The 26,637-nt window shown below is 52.0% G+C and overlaps 1 protein-coding gene across 8 annotated transcripts in view; it reads left to right on the top strand.

The window, feature by feature from the left end:
* Positions 1-24,984, top strand: part of ARNT (aryl hydrocarbon receptor nuclear translocator) — an 87,721-nt gene extending 62,737 nt beyond the window's left edge. For 3 of the 8 annotated variants that reach the window (XM_054050866.1, XM_054050865.1, XM_054050864.1), the window contains 21 exons: positions 5,505-5,616; positions 6,858-6,902; positions 8,078-8,122; positions 10,874-10,918; positions 13,214-13,427; positions 13,903-14,116; positions 14,383-14,482; positions 15,282-15,347; positions 15,813-15,898; positions 16,333-16,409; positions 16,575-16,709; positions 17,165-17,239; positions 18,021-18,172; positions 19,792-19,902; positions 20,108-20,186; positions 21,018-21,141; positions 21,734-21,833; positions 22,465-22,615; positions 22,780-22,939; positions 23,465-23,619; positions 24,573-24,984. In XM_054050866.1, coding sequence (XP_053906841.1) covers positions 5,505-5,616; positions 6,858-6,902; positions 8,078-8,122; positions 10,874-10,918; positions 13,214-13,427; positions 13,903-14,116; positions 14,383-14,482; positions 15,282-15,347; positions 15,813-15,898; positions 16,333-16,409; positions 16,575-16,709; positions 17,165-17,239; positions 18,021-18,172; positions 19,792-19,902; positions 20,108-20,186; positions 21,018-21,141; positions 21,734-21,833; positions 22,465-22,615; positions 22,780-22,939; positions 23,465-23,619; positions 24,573-24,662 — 2,336 coding nt within the window. In that variant the 3' untranslated portion in view covers positions 24,663-24,984. Of the gene's footprint in view, positions 1-5,504; positions 5,617-6,857; positions 6,903-8,077; positions 8,123-10,873; positions 10,919-13,213; positions 13,428-13,902; positions 14,117-14,382; positions 14,483-15,281; positions 15,348-15,812; positions 15,899-16,332; positions 16,410-16,574; positions 16,710-17,164; positions 17,240-18,020; positions 18,173-19,791; positions 19,903-20,107; positions 20,187-21,017; positions 21,142-21,733; positions 21,834-22,464; positions 22,616-22,779; positions 22,940-23,464; positions 23,628-24,572 lie in introns of all 8 variants that reach the window. The other 5 variants (XM_054050867.1, XM_054050868.1, XM_054050871.1 and 2 more) reach the window with 5 other exon arrangements.
* The last annotated feature ends 1,653 nt before the right edge of the window (positions 24,985-26,637 follow it).

Below are 26,637 nucleotides of genomic sequence, written 5' to 3'. Positions count from 1 at the left end.
GGTCTGTTGAGGTGGTCCCTGAGGAGAGGCGATGGTGGAGGAGAGGGAGGTTGGGGTGGGGGGCCGAGCTATGGTGCCTTTAGGGGCTGGGCCGGGCCCTGGGGGAGGGTTGGGTTGGTGGAAGGAATCCCCAGGGCTGGAGGCTCGTTCAGGGGAGCAGAAGGTGAATGAGGAGGGGCTGGAGGTGCTGGGAGGGTGGGATGGGGTGCGGGGCACCTCTGAGAGAGTCAGCGAGGGGAAAGGGTGCAGAGGGGCCCATCCTGGGGGCTCTGGGGGGCTGGAGAGCCAGCGGGGCCTCAGGGCTGAGCTGTTGGAGGGGCAGGAAGGAGGGAGTGCTCTGTGAGGGGACTGTACTGGGGCCGAGGATGGTGCTGGGTCGCTCCCTGGGTGCCTGCGGGTGCTGAAGGCCCAGCACATCCCTGTCCCGGAGCACTCGGGGCTGAATTAGACCCTTTTTTTGCACTGTGTGTTTCCTTAATTAGCGCCAGGCAAAACCCCAACACACTGTGTTGGAAAGGGTTTGTACAGTCTCCTCTTTCCCTCGTACTGAGCGGAGCAGCTGTGCGAGCGCCTGTTGGCAGAGCACAGGATGCTCCGGCAGCGTTTGATCTCCCAGGTTGATAACCAAGGGGTAAATTCCCTGCCCATTGCACAGGGTTGGAACTGGATGATCTTTAAGGTCCCTTCCAACTGAAACTATTCTATGATTCCCCGTTTGAAGGAAGCTGGAAGTTGTTGATACCTGCTGCTCACTGAATAAATTCGAAGCCTTTAGGCTTTATCTGATTTCTGGCTAAATTGCTCTGAAATTAGTGTGTATCTGGAATAATTCAGTGTCTGCAGAGTTGTAGCGGGTTTACAGCACGGTGAGGAACATCAGAATTCGAGCTTCTGTGTTCTTTTGGTGTTTTCTTTGCTCTGGCTTGTGGTTTCTGACTGTTCTTGCTTGTGGCTTGAGGCTGGTGAGACCTTGGGTCGTGTGAGGCGCTCAGGTTTATCGAGGACTGTTCACTGTAGCTTCTAAAGGGTGAGTTTTGCTCATTCTAAGGATATAGGAAGCTTTTGTGGCTTTAAATATCGAGAAAGCCTGTTGGCTTGTCTGTTTGTGGTGGTTGTGAGGGCACCGAGCTGGTGTCGGGAAATCTGCGGTTGTGGCTTCACATCGTGATCTGAAATTCTCCAGTGATCAGAAGTCAGAGATGGGGAGTCAGGAAAAACATGAATTCCTGATCCAGCTTAGCAAAAATCACTCTGAAATGAAAACTGTCCAACTTATGATCCCACCCCACAGGAGAAGGCGATTTCGGCTCACAGCAATATCTCATGGAGGGGTGAGATTGTTCTAAGCAGCCAAACCTTAGCTGTGTGTGTTGGTGTGGGCTTGATTCGGAAGCTCATTCTTTCTCCGGCCGGTGGAGCGTGAAGTCAAGGCTTCACAGCTTGCTGGATGAAGGATACTAAATGTAAAGTGGAAAACTGCTGTTGCTTGGGGTAGGGATGGAAAATAGATGTTGTGAGCCAGCTCCGGTGGATGGGCTTTGGACAGTTGGTGTGTTGCAAAGCGTTCATGGAAGCGTGGTCCTCAGAGCTGCGTGGTGTTCTGTGCGATAGGGAAGTTTTAAATGAATTCACAAGGGAAAGAGAAAGAGCTTTCAGCGTCTGGAACTATGGGTTGGCGAACCGATCAGCTTTGGGTCCTCTTTTCCACGGCTGTGAGGTTTGCTGGGTGATTCCCCAAACCTGCTGCACGTTCTTGTAGCAGGAGACGGGAAAACGGACCCTCAAACCAGGTCGGGACTTACTCAGAGCGCTCTGCCTGCGACTGGCGTGCCATCCTGGGCCTCTGTCCCTCCTCAAATGCAGGATGGGTGAGGAGGCTGCCTTGGGAACCTTCTGGAGAAACACTGGGAGAGAAACCTGCAAAGCTGTTTCGCTCCCTCGTGTTTCTGAGGGTGCAGTGAGCTCCTGCACTGTTTGCTGCTCTGGGAGATGTAAACGGTGAAGAGTTGTACGCTGGAAGTTCTTGATTGTGCCAATTCGAGCAAGGTTTGTGTTGTTAAAATCCCCTGGTTCAGAGTGGGACCTCAACAGCATCTGCTGAACGGGAATGGGAGGAAGGGTTGGAAAAAAGGGCAGTGACTTGCCTTGGGGTTTAATTCCAACTTAGAATTCTAGAATCATGGGATGGTTTGGGTGGGAAGGGACCTCAAAGCCCGTCCAGTCCCACCCCCTGCCACGGGCAGGGACACCTCCCACTGGATCAGGAGGCTCAAAGCCCCATCCGACCTGGCCTCGAACACCTCCAGGGATGGGGCCACGACTCCTCTGAGCAACCTGTGCCAGTGCTTGGATTGTTAGGACACTGTTAATGCTGGCTCGATAAACACACGATCGATCAGCTTTGCTTCAGACATCGACTTTAATGAATGCAGGTTTTCAAACAAGACAGTGGGAGATGCGTTCTTCTCTGTGTTTTGACTTCACGTGCTGCTGACGACAGGGTGGAATGCAAATGAATTTGAGAGCTGCAGCAGGCCTACCTCCTAAATCAGTCCTGAATATTCCTGGTGACTTTATTCCTACAGCTTTTTCCCTGTGGAGGTGCCAGTGGTTGCTCCAGAGCCCTTCCCCTGGAAGCTAGGGCTGGAGATGACGTCCCCTTTGCCATCTCCCAGCCCTTGGCTGAGCTGTGGTTGTGCCTGCAGACTTGTGTTTGGTTCCAAACGAGGGTCCGCAGTTTCTCTGTGCTGCCTCTACTCATCACTTCTGGCGTTAAGTAGGTTTAATGGATGTTAGAGCAGGGATTGGTTCGGGAAAGGGCTGGAACAGAGACCGGAGGAGGATCTGTTATTGCAGCAGTGACTCCACGGAGCCTACCCTTGCCCTCGGAGAAGGATCGATGGCAACTTTTGGCAATGCTTCCAGTTCCTGAAGAAACCACTCTCCAAACAACCACAAACATTGATCCTGTTGCTTTTAACATGGATTGTTTGGTAGGAATGCATTCATTCCCTTTTCTGCTACTGTGAAGCACTTGAAATGTGGTGTTCTTGCTGCTCTGGATATCTGATATGTGCTGAGCAGAAGTGAAGCATCCTGATGTCAGGAGCAGCTCTCCCAGTGACTGCAGTTTTGAGCTGTGAGGCTGCTGTTCCATGACTTATAACGTGCCAGGTTTTCCTTGACTCTTTTAGCTGGGTTGTCACTCTCCTCACCTCTAGCTACTCACGTTGGGCCTTTTGTGCTTGGCGCTGGTGGGTTCCAGGTGCAGCTGTGCTGGGATTCCTGCGGCGTAGCCATATTTCTCCAAGTGGGTATTGGTGCAACGGATTTACTGGCAGAACACGTGCGCTTGAGTCCCACTCACCAATCCCAGTCTATCGTGTGCGAAGCTGCCAGAGCTTCCTTGGATGGATTGGGTTCAATCAGTTCTACATTGACCTTGGTATAAAATTGCTGTGTGGGATTGGATTGGGGAGGAACAAGGACTGAGAGGAAGCTTTGCTTTCGTGTGAGTGCCCTGGAAATCGTGAAGGGTGAACAAGCTGGAACTCGTCCCATCCCGTCCTCCTGCCCCAAACTCCCTGTTTTTGGAATGCAGATATGGTAGAGGCCAGTGGGTTGTGTGAAGGAACACGTTCTGATGCGCTCCTTGGTGTGCAGAGTGAAATGATACCAGATCTCAAGGCATTTGATGTTCTTCCACTGGTGAAAAGGTGGCAGGAGGCAAATGTTTCCGAGGAGGAGGAGGAGGTTGAAGCTCGAGTGAAGCAGTTTCATTGCATGATGCTGCTAAGACATTCCTTGAGGTGATAGACTTCTTAGGAATAGGGATGGCTGGGATGATCCTCTAAGGCTGAATGCAGCTGCCCTCCCTCCCTCTCAGCCTTGTTTAGAGATCGATTTGCAGCGGAAGGGCCCAGTGTCACTTCCTTCCCCTGCCCCAGAGCGGAAATTCCTCTCTGCTTAATAAAATGATGCTGTGCTCCAGAAACTCCCATTTCTGTGCAGACTGTGGTGGTTAAGACTTTTGGAAAGTCACGGGCTCCTAGGGAAAAGGAATGAACCTTCGGAGCTGCTTTGCTGGCACTCAGGACTGTTCCGCTGAACCCAGACCTTGATATTGGCCCTTTCTGTACCCTGGGACTCGGCTCAAGAATCAGGGAAAGAGCATGAAGCTGTCCAAGCGATTCAAAATCGAGGGAAGAGGAGGTGGAGAAGACCTATGGTCCCAGAGTGGAGGTTGGAGTGTGAGGAAGGCAAATCTCATGTTTATTTTACACTCTTTATGGCAGTTTCAGTTTAAGCCATGATGAGAAACTTTGAACACTATGGAACGGGCTCGTTCTGTGTGCTCCTAAACAGCCGAGATTAGGGAAAGCCCAGCTTGAGGATTGTTGTCTGCTGTCAAACATAGCCCTCTGCTCCCAAGGAATGAGAAATCCCTGCTGGTGTTGGCAGGAGCTGGGAGAGCGCGTGGGGAGAAGGAGGCATTGGCCCCGATCAGGGGTTCGGAGCTGGCTGGGGCAGCAGCTCAGCGCGTGTGGCTGCGCGGAGCTGAGGCACTTGGCTTTCCTTGTGGAAAACCCATAATGTGGAACAGGCTCGGGCCTGACATCTGGCTTCTGAGGGCACTGCATTTCAGCTCTCCTTTTGGACACCTCTGCCTTTCCCAGACACCAAAAAGGCTCAGTTTTGCATCTCAAAGTAGGCTGAGGTGTTGTATCCATGCGGACCCTCTCGCAGTATCACCACCGTATTGGGTGGTGTGGTCTCCGACGTGCGAGTGCCCCGGATCACCAGTTCTATGCTACTTGAGAGCATTTCCTGCCTGCTCCGTCCTTAACAAAGCATTGATTTGGCTTTCTGGCACTCACACAACTTTTCTACACGTAAACCACGAGGCCTCGAGCTCCCAGAAGTCTGCCGTTGCACTGTCATTTGGGGGGTGAACTAATGTTCCGTACGGCCAGCCGTGCACCCAGAGCCAGAGGAGTGAAGGTGTCATAGTCACGCCGCAGCTTGGGACTGCCAAAGAAAAGGAGTGACTATATGAAAGTCCATGGTTTTCAAAATCCTGGTGAATTCTTTGTCTCTTGAATTGGGAAATAAACCCTTTTCCTGTGGCGGCGTTCATGTTGTCGAGCAAACTCGCCCCTCTCCTCCCCTCTGCAGGCTCTGGCAGCTGGGAGCGGGTTCAGCCCCTGCTGGTGATCCCATCGGATCCTCCTCTCTCCAATAAGGAGACCACATCTCGTAGTGCGGCACTCTAAGCTTTTCAGCTTATGGAAACAGAGTGTGCTCCAAGCCTGGAATGGCCCCTTCATGCGGGAGGCAGGCGATGAAAGGGCTGGAAACACGAATTGCACAGAATCTCCCTGCATCAGATGCTGAAATGCGGTTGCATTTAATGGGAGCTGTGTGTGGAGAAAACTCCTCTCTCTGAACTAGAGGAGGACTTGACGTAATACTGGTTTATTTTCTTTTTCCGCTTTCCTGTTTAGAAATGGCATCTGATGTTTCCTCGCTGGGTGCAGCCGTCGGCTCGGGGAACCCTGGACCGGGTGCGCAAGCTGGGGGAGCCATCGTTCAGAGACCCAACAAGAGGCGTCCTGGGTAAGTGTGTGCTCTGTGAGCCTGTGGCTCTGCGTTTTTGAGGAAGGGGGTGTGTGTGAAGAGAGGTGTTGATGAAAAGAGGTGTTGCTGAAGAGTTGGAAGAGCAGCTGGCTTTGTGATGAGGAAGCCTGTCTGCTTCTACGCCAAGGAGAGGTGCCTGGTCCCTTCAGGTGGGCTGTCTCCGTGTCAGTCATGGTAGAGCTGGGTTTTGTATTGTGCCTAAAAAGAGGAGGTGAAAAAGCTGAGTTGCACCTCACAGGAGAAGAGGGTTGCTCACTGAGGAGTGAAAATGAGAGAGGAGTCTCTGCACCAGTGAGAGAAGCCAATGGCTACAAGAGAGGTGGAGAAATGGCGAATGGAAATGCTGGGGCCTCACGCAAACCTCTGTGACTGCGCCTTCCCTGGGAGAGGGTGGGGGGAAACCGCAATGTGCTTGTGGTAGGGTTTTTGTTTGCTAGAAATGCTTTTGCAAATTAAAAGGATATTGAGTGGCTGCTCTCAAATTCCTGGCACAAGAAGTTTTCTCTTAATTTTCAAGCTAATTAAAATCTCTCCCTGCCCCCTCAGTCACTCAAACTCTTTCCGTCACCTCCGTTTGCCGATGCTCCCGCTCCCCTGCAGCCCCTCCCACGCTGTCTGGGACTCATTCCTCTCACTCCATTTACAAACATGCTGTTGGGCTGCATTTACACCTCAGTTTTCCATCCCAAAAGGAAGCGCGGTGAGAAGCCTTCCTTCTCCTCCCACACACGTTTGCTAGAAATGTGGGTTTGACCCTGTTACAGCAAACAGTGACATCATCTGCGCTTGAACTACGGCTGCCAGGCTGAACTTTAACTCCCAAAGGACTTTTCCCTCCTCTTTCTTTTATAAAATGCAATCCATCCCAGTTTTCCAGCTGGGAGCGCTCTGTTTGTGGGCTGTTGATCACATTGAGGAGGAGGTGTGGCAGCCTGTTGGGCTTCAGATCGCTGCTGGTTGCTGCGGAGCTTTCGGAACAGGAGGTTGTGGTGCAGTGGGTGCTCCAAGCAGGCTGTTTCTCTCTATTCCCTTGCTCTATTTCTGACAGAGGTGTAAAAGCAGCCCCCTCCAAACCTTGTGGGTTGTTTCACGTCAGCCCCTGGGATTGCTGGAATCTTCCTTTCAAGAATTGTCTGCATCCCTTTAGGGACAGATGGAAAAGCAACCTCTAAAGAAAAAACTGCTTGGTTAATCATTATCTTCTTGCTTATATTTTTCAGGCTGGATTTTGATGATGATGGAGAAGGGAACAGCAAATTCCTCAGGTGAGGGAAAAGATCACCCCCAGAATTCCTGTTGCGTGGTCTGGATGTGTCTGTGCGTTTTGTCCAGGCAGGACCCGCTTCTCTTGTGGTTTTCCCTCTCCAGCAGCGCAGAGGGAAGTGGGTAGGCTGAAGGAGGCTCTGCTTCCTTAAACTCATCCCTTCTTCCCAGTCAGCGGTGTTCTTCCATGTTTGCAGCTGATGCCAAAGCAAAGCTGCAGCGCACGCGCGGCCCGAGTCTGGAGAGGGGAGTTGGCTGGGAGGGGATCCTGTTCCTGCTCTGGATTCGATCTCCTGCTCGTGTCTTCCTGCACCAGCCCTGCAGCGAGGTGTGGGCAGCTGAAGAGTGAGCCTCGTGGCTTGCAGTGGTGTTGCTGTGTCCGATAGCGGCACTTCAGAAGATGAAGCAGTTTCCAGGGATGCTTCTGGGGATCTGCTGGTTGTTCTGTGCAGAACAAACCCCTGGCCAAACCCCTGTTTGTTGGAGAGAAGAATCTTCTGCCAAACATCAATGGCCTCTCGGCACAGCAGTGAGAGGCTGAGCTCTCGTTAGTGCTTTGGGCATGTGTTAGTTAATTGTCATCTGTTGTGAGGATGCTTCGGTTGCAGAGACATCCTTGCTTCTGAGGAGTTGGCGAGGCTGCAAATATCTCCTCTCATGATCCATATGGAACGCAGAAGAGCTGGAAGACATCGTGTCATTTATTTGTAGCCTCTCTTCATGGTTTGAGAGTGGTCAACTCTGATGATTCTGGAGTTCCATGTGTTACAGTCCTTTAAACGTGACAGCGGAATGGCTTTGGGATGATAGTGTTCCTGAGGGATGCAGGATTTACCTGCTGAGATCCTTGGCATGAGGGTCTTGATTTGGGGTAACCGTGTGTCAAACTGCAATGGAAGCTGTTCCTTTCTGTGCGATTGTGCTTAAATCGGTGTGATAGAGCGTCCTTGGTGTGAATGTGATGTGGAAAACGCCATCAGGGTGAGGAAAAGAATTGAACTGCAGTCTTTAATGAGGTAAATAAAGAGTGTGGTTCTGGGTTGCCTGCGGACGGCAGAGTTTGCTTTTCTAACACCAGGCCTCTGCTGTGTCGTTTGTTAAACTTTGTTCTTCTCGCAGCGTCTTTGGGAAAGAAGAAAGTGTAAATGCTTAATGAACTCTCCTTTCTCTTTTCTAGATGCGATGATGACCCGATGCCAAACGACAAAGAGAGATTTGCCAGGTAAGAATCTGCTGTGATGCAAGGTTTGGAGCTTTTGATGCCAGGCCGCTGTGATGTAAGAGCAGTCCTGCAGCGTCCTGCTAGCAAGCGGCTGTTTGTTCTCCCTTTGAAGAAAGGTGCAGCGCAGGATTCGGGCATTTTCCATGATGTTTTTTGGACCAATTCATTATGAGTGTGATGAAATTGCTCCTCTTTCTCACCATTTCTTTCAGCTGTTGCCCTGGGCTCTCATTCTTTTCTCCTGCTGAAGAAACTTGCAGAGACACAAGTTTCGTGCTTAGTTCAAGTTTGACTTTTGAACAGGGCTTCCTGGCAAACGCTGTGGTTTGTGTGTTTGTGGGGGTTAGGCAGGAGCTCTCTCTTCTTTGGGATTTCTTATGGATCAGAGCACGCAGCAACATCAAGGGTGATATTTTGGTTCTGAGTGTCTGCTTGTTGGTGTCTGGAAAGCAGCTCTGTACCATCCTGTGCTGGGAGCGACCTCGTGTTTTTACAGCTTTCTGGAGCCCGTAGAACTCAATTTAAATATTTCATGGGTTTATTTTCTGTTGACGTGTAAGGCTTTTGTCAAAGTGAGATTCTTTTGTGTATGGAAGGTTTCTGGAGAGATCTTAGAGCAGCTTCGAGTAATGCTTAGAGGGAGTCTACAGGAAAGCGGAGGAGGGGGTCTCGATCAGGGGGTGCACGATAGGAGGAGAGGAGTGGTTTTGAGCTGAAAGAGGGGAGATTGAGGTGAGATCTTAGGGAGAAATGTTTTGCTGTGAGGGTGGGGAGGCCCTGGAACAGGTTGCCCGGAGCAGTGGGGGCTGCCCCATCCCTGGAGGGGTTCCAGGCCAGGTTGGATGGGCCTTGGAGCCCCTGATCCAGTGGAAGATGTCCGTGCCCACGGCAGGGGTGGGACTGGATGGGTTTTGAGGTCCGTTCCATCCCAAAGTGAATGAAGACAGACTAGTGGCTTAGCAGCTTGTCTTAAGGTGGGGTCCAACTTCAGAAATTCCTGAAACTGGAGTTAGAATTGAAGTGATGGAGAACACCGGGCAAAGGAGCCCAGCACAGTGTCACAGAGCAGGGCAGATCACGTTGCGGGGTGAGTCAGGAGCGGTGCTGGGCACAGAGGCCACTGAAACCAGCATTGAGAACTGCTGTGCAAAACATTGCTCTGCGGGGTCTCAGCCAGGACTGGGAACCTGTGGCAGAGTCTCACTGCAGAGAGGAAAAAGCCATTGCAAAGCCAAACTTTCCAGTTGCCATTGGGCTCTTTCCTGACAGAGGGCTGACAGGGACCGCTGCGCTGGGGTTGTTCAGTTTGCCGAGCGTTTGACTTGTTCTGAAGGCAAACAAGTTAGAAATGTGTTTGCAAGCCCACGTTGAATGACTTTGATCCCTAATGCAAGTTGTAAGCTCTGGGAACCAAAAGTAGAGCAGACTCGAATGATGTATTTAAATGCCGGGATAATGGAAAACACCTCAAAAAGCCTGTGCTGTGGGCAAATGTTGCAGCGCTGAACAGCACCGTGGCCCTTAGGGTTAAGCGTTCAACTGCCTGACAGTGCAGAGCCACAGCTGGAGCCTGGTCTGGCTCCCTGTGGCCCACGGTGTGGCCTTTGATCGCCCTGGTTAATACATGTGGGATAAACAGACACAGCAACCGGCTGCCAGCTCCGAATCACTGAGGCCCAGAGCCTCTGTCTTAGGAGAAGCAGCAGCAATACCTGTGCGATTTAACACGGTTACCAGTGCAGGGGACAAGGAGAGGGTCAGGAGGTGGCAGTGTCATTGGTGATTTTATTGTCCCCACTCCTGGAATGCAGCTGTAAGGAGAGTGTGGCTCAGGGCTTGGCTCCCCTTTGCCTCTGGGCCTGTCCGTAACTCTTGGCTCTGTTCTCCGGGACTGTTCCTCGCAGCTCTGGCTGTCTGTATTTTCCAGCACGTCCTTCCCTTCTCAGATGAGAGCAAAACAGAGCACGAAAGCGAACGTGACCGCTCTTTCTGGAGTGGGTGGGTGCCACAGCTGGCTACTGCCACAAACTCCTGCTCCATGCTCCATTAATTTAGATCCTCAGCTTTTGGAGACTGCGTGCCTGCCCTACTACGCACACAGCACCTCCTCCTTCCCTGGCAGTGGCTTTTGGGGGATTACTTGTTTTCCAAGGCAGCCAAAACTCAAGGGGGGAAAACTTAACCCAGCTTCTTAAAACACAGTTTGCAGATTCCTCTTCCCTGACAGCTGGAAGTGCAGGTTGGTTGGACGTCTGTGTGCCTTTGCGTAGCTGAAGCGATATCTCTGTGTGCTGTTTGTCTCGGCCGTGTTGTCCTGAATGGTGTCGATGCAGCAGCAGCGTGTGGCGTTAGCCACGAATCTCACACTGTTTGGGGGTTTTTCATCCGCTTTTCTGATTTGTTAACGCTACCAAAGAGGCTACTGGTTTTCTTTTCCTTTAGAGAAAGAGTAGTTTAATGTGTTCTGCCGTTAACCTTCTAATCTTGCGCAGAATAATCTGCACCTCAGGTGTGTCAACAGCAGCCCCGGCCTATTTTACAGTCTGGGTAAGCATCATAAAACTTAAAAACAACGTTGATAGCAGCACCCGTTTGATGGGGAACATTGCAAACTAATGACTGCTTTGTTTTATGGAGTTGCTTCTCTGCAAAACAGACGTGTCTGTAGGCTGGGTTTCCTACTACATCTTCCCATTTTTCATTTCTTTAAACTTTTTCCATTGTAGCTTAGATCGCTGATTTTATTTTTAGGTCTGATGATGAGCAGAGCTCAGCGGATAAGGAGAGACTTGCCAGGTAGGAGAATGGAGATTTCAAGCATGGACAAGCAGAGTATTTCCTTTCCTTCATGTTTCTCCAGGCCTCCCTTCTTTTTTTTTCCCCCTCCCCTCCTTCCTTCGTCTGCTGTGGTAGAGGAGTTCGAACTGAACAGATTTCTGCAAACGGCTGTGTAGTTGGAATTAGGAGGGGAAGGGCGTTCAGTCCCCTTGTGGGAAAGGCACAAAAGGGTTCGTTTGCCAAAGTCGCAGGGTAGAGGTGGCTGGGCTGTGGCTTTCACCGAGTGCTGGAGCTTTGCTAAACCTATACTAAACACAGTTCCTCTTGTGCCGGGACGAGGTGCCTGGTGGCTCCTTCTCGCCCTGGGAAGGGTTTGATGCTGTCAAAACAGACATTAAACAGTGTAGCCATTCAGGTACCCCATAAAACCTTCCAGGACTGCATTGTGGTGATTTAAGCTTATGAAAACAGGAGGGTTTTTTCTTCCCAAGTCGCTGCTCCTGAAGGGCGGTGACCGGGATGCTGTGCCATTCACACCCAGCTGTACTCCGAGGAGCTGTGCGCTCAGCTGCAGCCGGCTGAGAGTGTGCGTTGGCAGGAGAGCGTTTCTCCAGCAGGAAAACACCAACTCAAAATGCACCCTTCCCTATTTTCAGCTAAAATAAAACCTGCTTAAATCTCCATCAGGGCTTCTGTGGCCACCCACAGCTTATTACTGTAGAGCTGAGGGCTGGAAACTGTGAATAAAGGCTTGTTACAGTCAGTCTGCAAGCCACAAAACTTCATGGGACTGTTCCACCCTGGACTTGCTCTTAAGCTGTGCACAGGACTAAAAAGTCTCGTGGGTGCTGAGAATGCCCCAATTCTGGCCAATTTATTGCCTGCTGGCTGGTTTTAAAACAAAAACTACCCCCCAGACACAGCCTCTCTATCGCATAGCTTAAATGTTTGAGGAGATAAGGAAACCCCAGGGGTGGGGCCTGGGAATGCAGCGAGCAGCAGCGCTTTCCAAAGGTTCTCCTTCAGTGGAGCCCCAGCCCCTTCCTCCGTCCCCAGTCAGTGGTTGATGTCACACGAGAGCCTGCCGCAAAAGAGCATTTGGCACTGGGGCGAGTGAAAGGGGTTCCCAGTAGCCTTGGTAGCACAGGTGGCTTCGTTTGGAGAAACTGAGTTCAAGGTGAGTGTGATAATCCAAGCACTTCTTTCCCTGAACATCAGTCTCTTGCAGCAAGGAGCAAAGTCACTGAATGACTGGACACACCTGGTAGTGATAAAGGCTCTGGTTTTTGTCTTTATCTTCTTTAATTCACTTGGCTGTCTGTGTTCCTTCCAACACTTCCATCTCATTTCACTCCCCACTCTGTGCTTCCTTGAATCTGCTCCATCCTCTATAGGAAACCTGGCTTTTAAGTTCTGTTTTGAAAAACTCACCTTAGTAACCCGGTCAAATTGAGCGCGTCGGATAAAAAGAACCGAGTCGAAACAGGTTGAGCTCTGATCTCCAGGGTTGGTGGGGATGGTGCCCTCTGAGCAGGATTGTGAAAGGGAGGTGAGGAACCTCGTTGAGGACTGGAAGTGGGCAGTGCTAGTCATGGTGCCTCTTCAGAGGTTGATTATCTGCCCACCTTCGCCTCGATCTGTTCAAAAATTGGGTGTCTATCTCCTCTAAAGCTTTCCCTCCCACCATCGTACTGTAAAGGATCTGGATATAACTGGGAAGTGTCTCCATAAAAGCACTGCAGGGTGAGGCTTCTCTGTTGTAATTTAGGTCCCCAAGTCTTCGGGGCAGCCCTGGCCTCCTGGTGTGGTTGCTGGAGACGCGTGGGCCTCTGAAAGGGGATGGTAGTGAGGGGTTGGACTCATCCTTGGACAAATGGAGTTGTCTTAGTCTGCACCAGCACTGTTTTAAAGCCACCTTCTGCAGCAGGGGTGAACCCCACTTTGAGAGCAGAGGCTATGGTAAAGGAAGAAATCCTTGCGGCAGGAAGCGATGGGATAGCTTCTTTCTCTGCTGAAATAGTTTAGCCCAGCTCATTACCTTCACCAGCTGCCAGGGAACTGATGGGATTTCAAGCGAAGCTCTTCTCTGCAGCCAAGAAGGTCCAACTGTAGGCTCTCCTTGCACTTGTTCCCACGTTCCTTTGTGCACGCCCAGCATGTGAGGTGCTTGTAGCCCTTCTAACTCCTGATGACCCTGATGCATCTTTGTGTTTTGCACTCTGGCCTCGTGGAAGCGTTGAGCTGGGGAAGCGATTGAGTCTTTTGGACTGTTGGTAACTTCTTCTTCCTCCTCTTCACCCTGGCCTTTTGCAGGGAAAATCACAGCGAGATTGAACGTAGGCGAAGGAACAAGATGACCGCCTACATCACGGAGCTGTCGGATATGGTGCCCACCTGCAGCGCCCTGGCCCGCAAACCAGACAAGCTCACCATCTTGCGCATGGCTGTCTCTCACATGAAGTCCCTGCGCGGCACAGGCAACACCTCCACTGACGGCACCTACAAACCCTCCTTTCTCACTGACCAGGTCTTGGCTCGATGCCGCTTTGTGGGGAGCACTTGCAAAGTACTGCTTAAAGGCGGCCTACGGGAAAGCTGGGGAGGGGCTCTGGATCGGGGGGTGCACGACAGGAGGAGGGGAGTGATTTTGAGCTGCAAGAGGGGAGATTGAGGTGAGATCTTAGGGAGAAATGTTCTTCTGTGAGGGTGGGGAGGCCCTGGAACAGGTTGCCTGGAGCAGTGGTGGCTGCCCCATCCCTGGAGGGGTTCAAGGTCAAGTTGGATGGAGCTTGGAGCCCCTGATCCAGTGGGAGGTGTCACTGCCCATGGTGGGACTGGATGGGCTTTTTGGGGTCCCTTCCAAGCCAAACTGTTCCATGATTGTGGGATGGGGGGAAGGAAATGGTGGGTGGCAGGACACTAAACGTACTCTGGGTGCCTTAGGATTCCCCTGCTTGGCTGTGGAGGTAAGGGTGTGTCTGTCTGTCTGTCTGTGAATGTAGGAACTCAAACACCTGATCCTAGAGGCGGCCGACGGCTTTCTGTTCATAGTGTCCTGTGAGACCGGCAGGGTGGTGTATGTCTCCGATTCCGTGACTCCCGTCCTGAACCAGCCGCAATCGGAATGGTTTGGCAGCACCCTGTACGACCAGGTGCACCCGGATGACGTGGGCAAGCTGAGAGAGCAGCTCTCCACGTCAGAGAACGCGCTGACAGGTAAAAAAAGCAGCCTGGGAAGGGATTGGTGGGGGCAAGCAACATAAAAGCCTACGGAAGACTTGGATTAAAGCCTTCCCTTTGTAGAAGGAACCAAACCATGGTGCCTTTCTAACAAGGATCCTGCAGCCCCCCTTGGGAATGCACCTAGAGGTACCATTGGTCGCACTGGTGTCTTGATGGATTCTTCCTGTTCCTGGGTTCCTGCGCTGGTGAAAGGCCTCACATGGCAGCAGCGTCTTGACTTTTTTCCCTTCTTTCTTCAGGTCGCATCCTGGATTTGAAGACGGGGACTGTCAAGAAAGAAGGCCAGCAGTCCATGAGGATGTGTATGGGTTCCCGAAGGTCTTTCATCTGCCGAATGAGGTAATGAGATTCCTTGGGAAAGGCTTATTAGAAGGGTTGGGGTTGTTCAACCTGGAGAAGAGAAGGCTGCGGGGAGACCTTAGAGCAGCTTCCAGTGCTGAAAGAGGCTCCGGGAAAGCTGGAGAGGGGCTCTGGATCAGGGAGGGCAGAGACAGGATGAGGGGAAGAGTTTTGAGCTGAAAGAGGGGAGATTGAGTTGAGGTCTTAGATGTTTTGCTGTGAGGGCGGTGAGGCCCTGGCCCAGGTTGCCCAGGTTGCCCAGGTTGCCCAGAGCAGTGGTGGCTCTCCATCCCTGCAGGGGTTCAAGGCCAGGTTGGATGGTGCTTGGAGCCCCTGATCCAGTGGGAGGTGTCCGTGCCTGTAGTGGGGATGGGACTGGATGTGCTTTGAGGTGCCTTCCAACCCAAACCATTCCATGATTCTCTGATTGAGGCTCCTCTGACCCTGAAGCGGAATTTGTTCTCTGGCCCCTTTGTGCTTCTATATCAGCTAATTTTGCTCATTCTGAGATAGACCTGATATAACCCAGCTGAACTTTCTCCACAGTCACGTTCTTGAGGTAGTTCTTTGCCCTTTGCTCTCAAAACTCTTGTAGAAGATCCAGTTTCAAGTAACAATTTGTTTTGACTCCATGTTTTGCTTCCCTTGAAGTCTGTGGATGAGGGCTTTTCACTTGTATGATGGAGATTTGAAGGTTGATCCCGTTTATTGAGTGCTTCTGATGATTTGAGAATATCAGATTGGTTTACTGTTGACCAAGGAAGATAAAAGTCTTTCCCCTTACGTTTCTAATGTACAGGTGTGGCAACAGCTCAGTGGATCCGGTCTCCGTAAATCGTCTCAGCTTTATGAGGAATCGCTGCAGGTAAATAATGTGGAGTTCTGGGTGAGGACGCGGCATTACTGGGAACAATGGAGCTGCAGCTCTGCCATCGGAGTGGTGGGGACGCTGCGTTCAGGGTGTGCAGGGTGGAGTAGCACAGCTCATGGAGTTCACATATATCTGGGAGAGGAATCAAAGTATCGCTGTGATTAGGAAGGTAATGCTGATTAAGGTCAATCTTTCTTTATCCCAAGGTTGGGTTCAAAGGGAATGTGACACCATGACTTTGTGCTGTTGGTGTTGGACTCTGGTGCATATTGTCCCTTTTCAGTTTGAAACTGGATGGATTCCAGCCTGTTCTCTTCTTGGACTTCTTGCATTTATGTCAAGTCTTTCTTTACCCTGAAGATGTTTTGTGACAGGTTTTTTTTAAACACGAGTAGAAGCTTTGCCTGACCTCCCTCCAGTTTAATTCATGACCCGATCGAGCTCTTTCTTTCTCCCAAGGAACGGTTTAGGAGCAGCAAAAGATGGTGAACCTCACTACGTCGTGGTGCACTGCACGGGTTACATAAAAGCCTGGCCACCCGCAGGTAAAGACTCTGCTGAAATCTTCAGTTGTGGCTGTGTTTAAGACCATATGCTTGAAGTTGTCCGTTCTCTGGGCCGAATGTGCCAGCAAACGCTTTCCAAACTTATTTTAGGACTGAACTAATTTTTGCAGGTGTTGGAGCAAAGCTCCGAGTCTCTGGACAGCTGAGATGCTGTAGAAGATGAGAACATTACTCTTTCTGATAGGGTGGCTCATGCTGAGAGTTAACAGAGATCCTTAACCCTTCTGGTGAAAAAAATAGAAAAAAAAAGTGAGGGGAAGTGATTTAATAGACCAAATTCCTTCATGGGAAAGTTATTGAGTTACAAAACAGTGTGGAGAGATGTGTTGAAGCCAGAATCGCATGTCTTTTTCCTCTGAACTGAGCCATTTTGCCTATATTTACCTTGCTGGATTTTTTTTTGCGCTCCTCAGGTGTTTCCCTGCCTGATGATGACCCGGACGCTGGCCAGGGCAGCAAGTTTTGCCTCGTGGCTATTGGCAGGCTCCAGGTAGGTGGCATCTTCCCAGGGTTCAACGTTATCCTAAAAAATCCAGAGTTAACCCCCTCCACCTGTAGGTGTTTCTGATGGCCACGAATCCAACTGCAGGGCTGGTTGGGCGGGAGTCAGCAGTGCTCGCAGATGCCGTAACACTTTGCCTGTCTTGCTTTGCAGGTCACGAGCTCGCCCAACTGCACAGACATGAACAATGTTTGTCAGCCAACAGAGTTCATTTCCCGACACAACACCGAGGGCATTTTCACCTTCATAGATCACCGCTGCGTGGCCACGGTTGGCTACCAGCCCCAGGTAAGAACATGATGGAAGCTCGCTAAGAAAGAGCTGCCCTTCAAATTGCTTTTCCCTTCTCCTTCTCTCATGCATTACTGCTCTGCTTGCCTAACAGACCTAGTAAAACCATGCCCAGGGCCTGAACCAGACGTGTTTCTTCTCCACCGGTTGCTTTTTCATGTGTTTTTCTAAGTACTTTGATCACTGGGAGATTGAGTGGCTCTGGATTGTGTCTAACATCAATTAAGATTGCTTACTGCCTCCGTTTGACTTGGAGATCAAACGTTCATCAGCTGCTGTTGTGCTTCTCTTCGCGATACAGCACAGCAGTTCTGTACTCGGGTTGTGGAAGGGATTCGGTGGGGGGAGCAGTGATTACCTGTCCAAAGCGGAATTAATGAGCGACCCGGAAGAGGGGAGTCTACCCGCCAGGTGAACTGACTTCTTCTCTCTCCCAATTCCTTTGAAATTAGGAACTTTTGGGGAAAGACATTGTGGATTTCTGCCACCCGGAAGACCAGCAGCTTTTGCGGGACAGCTTTCAGCAGGTAAAACACTTTAGCTGCTGCTCTGCATGCCGTGTGGTATTCGGACTGGAATTGGTGGGGTTGCTTGGTGCTTGCAAAGCAACAAAATTCATCGGAAAACCAAGAGGAAAATAAACTGTAGATATTTCTCTTTTGCCCAACGGCAAACAGTTATGTCAATGTACAAAACAAAGCAGAAGCATCTGATGTCTTAACTCTTGAATTCGTCCTCTGGCTGTTAGTCCAGGCTGCTCTTAGGGCCAGAGCCGTGGCTCCAAAGTGCCTCCTCGAATGCCATGCTTCCGTGGCTGAAACCCTGGTTCATCTCTAGGGCCCAGCCCAGTGCTGCAGAACCCGAAATGGATGTGCTTTGCTTGCCCTGTTGTCGTTACTCTTATTTCTGAGGGCGTTGGACATGTGGCAGGGCAGGTAAGACTGCCCCTGGGCGTTCATGACTCCAGAAAAGTAGCTGCTCATATCCATTTGTCCAAGTAGTTGGAATCGGAAGCGACAGCATGTGCTTCATTTACTGGAGGCTTTTCCATACATCACACCAGTGCAAAGAGATAAGAGCGGAGGCCAAAAAGGGGGATATCGGTCCCCGCCAACATCATTCAGGAATCACGGGAGTGTAAGGGAATAGTGGCATTCCCGTTCCGCTGGGGAAGACGAGGATATGGCATTGCAGGCTTTGAGGCCAGGGGCCATCGCTGGGTTTAGAGGGTGGCGTGTGCTCAGCGGCAGGTTGGTTGCTCGACGCCTTCCTTGATCAGGTTCTACTGATGGCATTACGTTTTTTTAGGTGGTGAAGTTAAAAGGCCAGGTTCTGTCAGTCATGTTCCGCTTCCGATCCAAAAACCGGGAATGGCTCTGGATGAGAACCAGCTCCTTTACCTTCCAGAACCCCTACTCGGATGAAATTGAGTACATCATCTGTACCAACACCAACGTCAAGTATGTACCTGGCAATGGCTTGCGCACGAACCCGATGGGATCCTGTCCCAGCATAACCAGCAGCACAGAACTGCCAGAACGTTGGCCTCTCCCCTCGCCAAGCTTCCCGACGGTTTGCCCAAGCCCTGGAGAAATTACCGAGTCCTGGGAGCGCTCTCTTCCTGAGCCGTGACAGGCACTGGAAGACTAGAGAGCGCAAGGAATTGAATTCTGTTGGCTGTCTGGGTTGTGTGGCTTAGCGAGCTGCCAGAGCTGAGTGCCAGCAGCGCCTGTTTTTAGCTCTGGTCACTGGAGCGAGTCTCCGGTCTGCGTGTTTGCATTCAGAGCTAATATTAGTGAAGGCTGCCTTTGAACGGAGCTCCTGGGCTTCGTGACAGCCCGGGGGCTGAGCAGCTTTTCCCGTGAGCAGGGCTATTTGCAGCTGAAGGTAGAAAACAAACATTTTAGGGTCTTTTTTTTCACACTGCTGTAGTTTTGTCCTTGGAGTCAGAACTGAGCTCCAGTGGGGAGATGGCTCTCATTGCTGCTCTCATCTCTTGACTATCCCAGTGGCTTTGGGGAGTGATCAGAGCTGTGCTCGCTTCCCATGAGTGAGCTCCAGGGCCCCGTACAGAAGAGCAACAACTGAAATGAAGAAAAGAAAATGTGTCTGCACGGGATTTGTAACTGCAGGCGTGGTGGGGGCAGCAAGAGGAGTCTCTCCAGCCAGGCAAACAGGGCTGGGCTGCTTGTGGGCAGGTGAAAAGCCAGAAACACCAAGGTCTTAGTGTACAGGCAACGCTTCTGCCCTTCCTGCAGCTGCAAGCTGGTGTTTTCTGGGGAGAAAGTGTTAAGAGTTGAACAGCAACAAATCCCTCTGGCTTTAAGGATCTGTAGTCCGAGTGCAGGGCTAGAATCTGGTGCGGGCCTCAATTCCTGTCTCAGTGTTAGAGCTATCTCTTTGAACTCATTCATCCCACGCATCCATTCTCACATCCATGCTATGCCTTCGAAAAGCACTGCATAAACTCAGGCCGGGTAAGCAGCAGTCTGTGTCTGGTCGTGTTTGAGGTGTGTTTTATTGATGTGCATCTTTCTGTGTGGTTTCATCGTTGAGCTCAGGTGCTCCTGAAGCAGCAGCTCACAAAAGGCTGCCTGGATTTGTATTCCTTTCTGTGGGAGTTAAACGTTAGTTGACTTCTGACAGTTAACGGAGGAGCAGAACGAGCTCCACCAACGTCTTGTGCTTAAAGCCTAAAGCTGCTGGTGGTGCTCTGCAGGCTCTGTTGCATCTGACAGAGCTGAAAGGAAAACCTTGGGGGTTTTTAGGCTCCTACAGCCTCTGTAGGCTGATACAGATCTGGCTGTGCTCCTGGTGGAGGTTATTAACTGCTCAGTGACTGAGTGGGAAGGGGCAGAGCTCTTTGGCTCACAGCCATTAGCATTATATTACAACATCCACCCCTGTTTTCAGAGGCCACGGAAGTGGAGTGGAAAGGATCCTTCACTTGAACAGATTTTGCAAAGGCAGAGCTCCCACTCCTGTGCCTTCCTGCCCGCAGTACCCAACTGTTTGCTTTTGCTTGGTATTTTTTAAAATATCTTTTTTTCTTTCTTTGTTTTTCTCTTATACTTTAAAGGAATTCGAGCCAGGAGTCCCGGCCTGCTCTGTCGAACTCCCTGCAGAGGCCCCAGCTGGGGCAGAGTGTCAGCCTTCCCCTGGAGATGGGCACGGCTCAGCTGCCCTCAAGGTCAGGAGGCGCTCAGCTCCTTTTACTGTGCCTCTCTCGCTGGTTCTGCCCTCCTCTCAAATAGCCTTCCTGCCCAAACTGTCCTCTCCGCAGCACTGAACTCCTCTGGGCTAATGAATCAGTGGTGCAACCACACAGTATCTGTTCCCTTGGCAATCGTTTTTAGCAGCCGGTGTTCTCCTGTTACAGAGACTTTCTATTTTAGGCAGCAGCAGCCGCCACAACAGACAGAGCTGGAAGTGGTCCCGGGAAGAGAGAGCCTGGCTGGTTACGACCACTCACAGGTAAATCAGCAGGGGTTCCCCTTACGCCTTGCGTTTATCCTTCGTAACTTAAGTTCCCTTTTCCTGGGGCTTTAACCGTGGCCGTATGAGGCTGGCTTGAGGCTGTTGAAAGTTTGGAGAGGAAGGTGTTCCATCTTGGATTGTGCTGGATCTGCTTGGTTCTGATCTGCCCCTGTGGCATCCTCGGCCTGCTCCAAATGCCACACAGTGCTGATGAAGAGTCCGGAGAGCAGCCTGGCCTCTTGCGTGCGACGGCTGTGCCTGCAAAGCCCTCAGCTGTTCCCCGTGCGAGAGCACTGACACCAGTTGTGCTTGAGGTGCTGACGGCTCGCATCTATATCGAGTGCTTCCTCAGTTTGCAGATGACACCAGATTGGGTGGGAGTGTGGATCTGCTGGAGGGCAGGAGGCTCTGCAGAGGGATCGGGATGGGCTGGATCTATGGGCCAAGGCCAACGGGATGGGGTTCAGCACTGCTCGGTGCTGGGGCCACAATAACCCAATGTAGCTCCAGGCTTGGGAAAGGCAGAAAAGGCCTTGGCAGTGCTGGGCAACAGCAGCTGACCATGAGCCAGCAGTGGCCCAGGTGGCCACCAGCATCCTGGCTGGGATCAGCCATGGGATGGCCAGCAGGAGCAGGGACAGGATCATCCCCTGGACTTGGCGCTGGTGAGGCCACACCTCAAAGTGGAGTCCCCATCCTGGAGGGGGTCACAAACCATGTGGCTGTGGCACTTGTGGAGGGGGTTCAGTCCCACGGGGGGGTTGGACTGGGTGAGCTTGGAGGCCTTTTCCAACCTTGATGATTCCATGACTCTGTTCCTGCTCCCAGGTTCCCGTTCAGCCTGTGAGCGCTGCTGGCCCAGAGCACAGCAAACCCCTGGAGAAGGCCGAGAGTCTTTTTAACCAGGAGCGGGACCCACGATTCAGCGAAATCTACAGCAGTATCAATGCAGGTGGGGAGTGCTGGGCTCTGAGGGGTGGCCAGGGGCGCATCGCGTGTTTGTCCGATTTCAGCTTCAATCTGAGCGCTCTTTGCTCTTTCCCGAGTCTCTTGGAGCGGTTCTGATTGCAGAGGTGACTGTGTTGTGGCAGCTCAGGTCGTGCTGATTTGGAATCTAGTGCCGATTTGGATGCTGAGTGGATAATTCCTGTCTATGCTGTTGTGGCAGTGAATTCATTGTCCTGCAGCCAGCACTTTGCTGGCGAGGGTTGAGGAGGGGTGCTGGGTGCTAAGGCGTCCCTGGCTCTGGTCTCACTGCCTCATCTGATCCTTCCTGCTCGTCCCTGGAGAGCGATTCTGTTCCTGGCACTGAGTGTCGTGGATGCTTTAACCCCGGGGGAGCTTAATGCAGGTTTAGTAGAAAATGGAGAGGAAATCAAATTAAACGGGCATTTACAAAACCATCCAGGGTCTGTGGGTAAGGAACAATCCTGTTTGCTTTGGTGTGAGACAGTTCCTTCACGCCAGCGTGTCTCTTGTGCTGATTCTTTGTCCCTGATCCCACTGCTGAGACTGTCCTGAAGCAACTCAACTTCTCTCCACAGACCAGAACAAAGCAATTCCTGCCAACACCGTGCCTGCCAACCAGCCCCTCTTTACGCAGGGGAACACTTTTACCCCGTCGCGACCTGCTGAGAGCTTCAGGTGAGGCTTCCTGTGCTGGGCTTTGAGTGGCTTCCTGTTAATTTTATCTTGTCCTGCAGTTGTTCCGGTTCTGGGTTTGTGTCCTTCTGCAACAGCTGAGTGCTCCCAACCTCCCTCTGCGTGGCAGTGATTATCCATAAATGTATTCCTGTATAGCGTGCACAGAAAACACAGAGGGAGGCCGTCCAGGCATCGTTTTTGTTGAGGGGTGTGGGGTGGAAGGGCTCCTGCTCTCTTTCCTGGTGCTGCTTTGTCCCTGGTCGGAGCTGCAGGAGCTTTCCTCTGCTGTGTCAGTCCTCACCCTCCACCTCCCCAGCCTCTACTTTAATTCCCTGCTTTCCCTCTGCTCCGCTGCTTGCCTAAGCTTGCCTGCGGACCAGCGGTGCCTCTCGGACGCGCTTAGACAGAAGCCCCGGAGCTGAGTTGGGTGCGAGCAGCCTGGTCCCACAATGCCAGCAGCTCCTGCCAGTTGTGCCTGGAGCCGGGCAGCGTGGTGGGCACTGGCACATCAGCCGAGTTACCCCACATTTCCAGGCTCGTTTCCTCTCACCAGTAACTTGCCCGGATGCTGTTTGTGCCTCTGTCCTGCGTGCGATACCTGGTGTCGTAAGGTTCCTTCTTCTCTCTTCAGGAGCAGCAACATGGTGCCTCCTGTGAACATCATTCAGCAGCAGCCCTCGTCGGCCGGCCGCATCCTAGCACAGATCTCGCGCCACTCCAACCCGGCTCAGGTCAGCGGAACCAACTGGGCTCCAGGGACACGGCCAGCGTTCACGCCCCAGGTAGCAAAGCTGGAACCCTCGCTGCAACCTCTGAGTCCTCCCCTCATTCAGACCGTTCTTGCCATCAGGAATTGCCCTGACCGATCCAGCGTCTCACCCTAGTGAAGCTGAGGCTCAGGATAAATGCTTCTCCTCTCCCTCTCCTATTTCTTGTTCTCTTACAGCAAGTGGCATCCCAGACGGTGAAGACTCGGCCCCCTTCTTTCAGCATGGGAAGTTTCCAAAGCACCCCATCCTCCTTCAGCCCCATGACAGCTCCTGGCTCTACGGCTTCTCCTACGGGAGCCGCTTACCCGAACCTGGCCAGCCGCGGCACGGGCTTCAGTGAGTATGGCTGGGGAGGCCAGGGTGGCAACACCATCCCCTCGGAGAAATCCCCTCCGTCATTTTCTTGTGTGTGTTGGGAATGCCCAATGTAGGGAGCGCAACTCAATCCATCAACCCTAACCGAATGCGTTGGCTAACATCGCCTTTATCGCCTTTAATCATCGGCCTGCCTCAAGGCTCAGAGCCGATGGATTTCATGGAATCATAGAATCACTAGGTTGGAAGGGACCTACTGGGTCATTGAGCCCAACCGTTCCTAACACTCCCTAAACAAGCATTTCGAACCATTTTAAGGCTGACTGGGAGGTAACAAATCCCTCTGGGCCTCCCCTGCGTTTGTTCTTATTTTACCCCTTAGATTGGCATTGCCAAAGCCTTCGTGCTTCAGTGGCGTCTCCAGGAAAGGGGATCCCCTCCCTGCTCCCAGCAGTGACCACCAAATGAATTGTGCCCTTTCTTGTCCTGTTAAAGGAGCGTAGAAACGGCAGCTTGGAATCGTTTGCTGACTTGTTCTCTGTTCAGCAGCCACGGAGACAACGCAGACCCCAGCTCCGTTCCAGGCGCGGGCAGCCGAAGGCGTGGGGATGTGGCCGCAGTGGCAAGGACAGCACCACGGCCCGGCGTCTGGGGAGCAGCACGTGCAGCAGCCGCAGCCGAGCCAGCCTGAGGTCTTCTCAGTAAGACGGTGCTTTTCTAACCTCCCGAGTGAGGACTGGTGTGGGCCAATCCCGTGGGAACGAATGGTCTGTGCTTCCCAAGCATGGGCAGTTGGCTCAAGCACTGGGACTTTGTCTCTTCAGCTCATAATACCTGGTGAGGTCTCCAACTTGGGAACAACCTGATGGAGCCGAAACCAGAAAGGGCAGAAAGGGTTTGGCTAAACTAACTTTGGGCCTTGATCCTTTGCAGGATCATTGTGAAACTTTGCCAGCTCTGTAACTGAATTAATCCTTCTAGATGTAATTAAACCCAGCAACAACAAAGCCAAATGTCCTCAATCCCATAAAGGGAAAGGCAGCTCTTGACAGTTTATATTTGTCTTCCAAGTTGCTGCCCTGTTTTCAGAGGAGATGGTGTAGTCGCTGCTCATTCCTCAGCTTTGCTGCTCTTGCAAACCCTGTGTGTCCTTGGGAGGACGGGGGACCAACTCGGTGTGAGTTCCCCCTCTGGAAAAACTCCTCCATGGTTGGTTACCAATGCAATCGCAGAATCGCGGAATGGTTTGGGTTGGAAGGAATCTCAAAGCCCATCCAGTTCCACCCCTGCCACAGGCAGGGACATCTCCCATGGATCAGGGGCTCCAAGCCCCATCCACCCTGGCCTGGAACCCCTCCAGGGATGGAGAGCCACCACTGCTCTGGGCAACCTGTTCCAGGGCCTCCCCACCCTCACAGGAGAACATTTCTCCCCAAGATCTCATCTCAATCTCTGCTCTTGCAGCTTAAAACTCTTCCCCTTGTCCCGTCCCTGCACTTCCTGATCCAGAGCCCCTCCGCAGCTCTCCTGGAGCCCCTTTCAGCACTGGAAGCTGCTCTAAGGTCTCCCTGGAGCCTTCTCTTCTCCAGGCCGAACAACTCCAACTCTCAGATACTCCTGCCAAGCTAACGCCTCTCTCCTTGTCTCTGCACAGGACATGCTGACAATGCTGGGAGACCAAGGATCCAACTTCAACAACGAAGAATTCCCAGAGCTGAATATATTCCCTTCTTTTTCCGAGTAAAATAAGCTCTGGGGAAGTGAATCATAGCTCTATATCGTATCCATGTGTAAAGGAAAACACCTTAAGTCTTTATTTCAAAGACTGCTGAACTTTCTAAACACTTCCTACCTTCTGGAGGCCAAACTGCCCGGCAGCCTGGAGGAGGGAGGGATGGCCTTGCAGGAGGAAGATGCCGTGGGTTCGGGCAGCTCCTCCGTGCGGTGCCGGCAGCGCGGGACTGTTTGCCCGGAGCCTTTGGGACTCAAGTGTGCAGGAGCAGCCACACTCACTGACTGAAGGCCCCGCGTTTCCGGAGCCGCTGGTGAGCGGCTGTGGTTCTGGGTTAGTTGGAGGGATTCCTGTCTGAGTTACAGACACCCTCTCCAAACTCGGATAAGTGGCTTTTCCTGTTTTTATTTCAATCTCCTTTACCGTGACTCTTTATTTTCTATAAAACACAATGTATTGTAACTTTTTAAGTATTGGAAGAAGCTCTTCCAAGCGTTAATCCCATACAACGCAGTCCTGGTGGATGCTTGAGTGAGAATCTTCACCGTCAGCCGGCCTTCTCCTTGGAGGAAGCTTGGCCATTGTTGGAAGGCGCTCGATTTCGAGGTTCCCGTGCTGGCAGGCACGTCGAGGTCCGTTTGGACGCTGTCTGTTCTGTGAACTGTGCAATGAATATGGGCCTCTCATCAGCGTGGCCTATAAACTCCCGTGGGGCCCGGGCGATCCTGGGAATGACGGAATAGTTATGAGCCATAAAAATATCCCGTATGTAGCTTTGTTCTCGATGCCTCCGTCTTGCAGCTAATGGTTTCCCTCAACCAATGTTTGAACAGGCTCTTTGTCAGCTTATGGAGGGGGGAAGAAAAACCCTTCCTCTGCGCCGTCCGTTGGCTCGAGCACATCCAGATCGAGTTCCTTAGCCTCGATTCGGAGCTGGATGCCTGATTCCCTGCGCAGAGAAGGCCCAGGATCTGCTCAGGGGCTGCAGAGCTGCATTTTTCACGACGTGCTCTGAACGGCAGTGTTTGCTTTTAAACTCACCGCCTCCCTTGAGGAAAATTCACCCGACGTGATGACCTTGTTGCCAAACCACAAAATGGAGGCGAGCAGGGGAGGACAGGGAACAGAATGGGGGGTTTTTATGTATGTATATCTCTTTATAATTCCTTTTTTTTACATTTTAAACCTTAACTTGGACTCTTCTGGCTTCTTCAGTGGAAAAAACTTGTGGCAGGTCCTGCTCTCCTCGGGGCGTGCAGGGGCGGGAAGGAGTTTGATTCCCTTTGCTTCAATTTCAACAGGAAAATATGTTCATCGCGGAGTTGGACTTGGAAGGAAACTTGGCATAACTGCAGCAGGGGAAGAATACGAAGTTTTCTTGGCAGCCCGGTTTGGGTTTGGATGGAATTTGGGTGTTTCTCCATCCTCGCTGGAGCTGCCGGAACCCCCTGGACCAGCTGTGCTGTCCTCCCTGCTGCCATGGGGCGAGGAAGGGCCGTGGTGTTGGGACAACGGCTCCGAAGAGCCGATTCGCGATGCACCTGGAAGTTGACACCGCGTGGGGAAGGCTGTGGAGCATTTGTGTTGCCGACTCGAGTTTCAGTGCTTGCCCAGCGGCCCAGAGGTTCCTCTTGGCAGCGGAGCAGAACGCTTCCATTTTTCTCTCTCATGTTTTTTGTTGAAAAGTGCAGCTTTGAAAGGTTTTTTTTCTCCCTTCAAACCTATGGAAAGGTGGGAACCTCCCATTAGGGAGTTTGGAACCATCCCTTGCTCCACCCCAGTCCTGTTACCCCGGGAAAGCGCTACCGGCAATAACCAGGACGGGGTTCCCTCGTTTCCCCGCAGCAGCCGGTCTCGTCCCGTCGCATCCCATGCTTGTTGCCGGGTTGTGTGTGGCTTTCTCGGCTCAGTCTCGATCCGTTGTGTAAAGCAGCGAGAGTTTCGCCATTCCAGGAATTCACACTCGGGCTGGCAGCGCCCGCTTGCA

This window comes from Cuculus canorus, chromosome 28, assembly GCF_017976375.1.
Source record: "Cuculus canorus isolate bCucCan1 chromosome 28, bCucCan1.pri, whole genome shotgun sequence".
In the NCBI taxonomy this organism is placed as follows: domain Eukaryota; kingdom Metazoa; phylum Chordata; class Aves; order Cuculiformes; family Cuculidae; genus Cuculus; species Cuculus canorus.
Note: the sequence above shows the minus strand (reverse complement) of the source record. Positions and strands in the feature narration are given on the sequence as shown.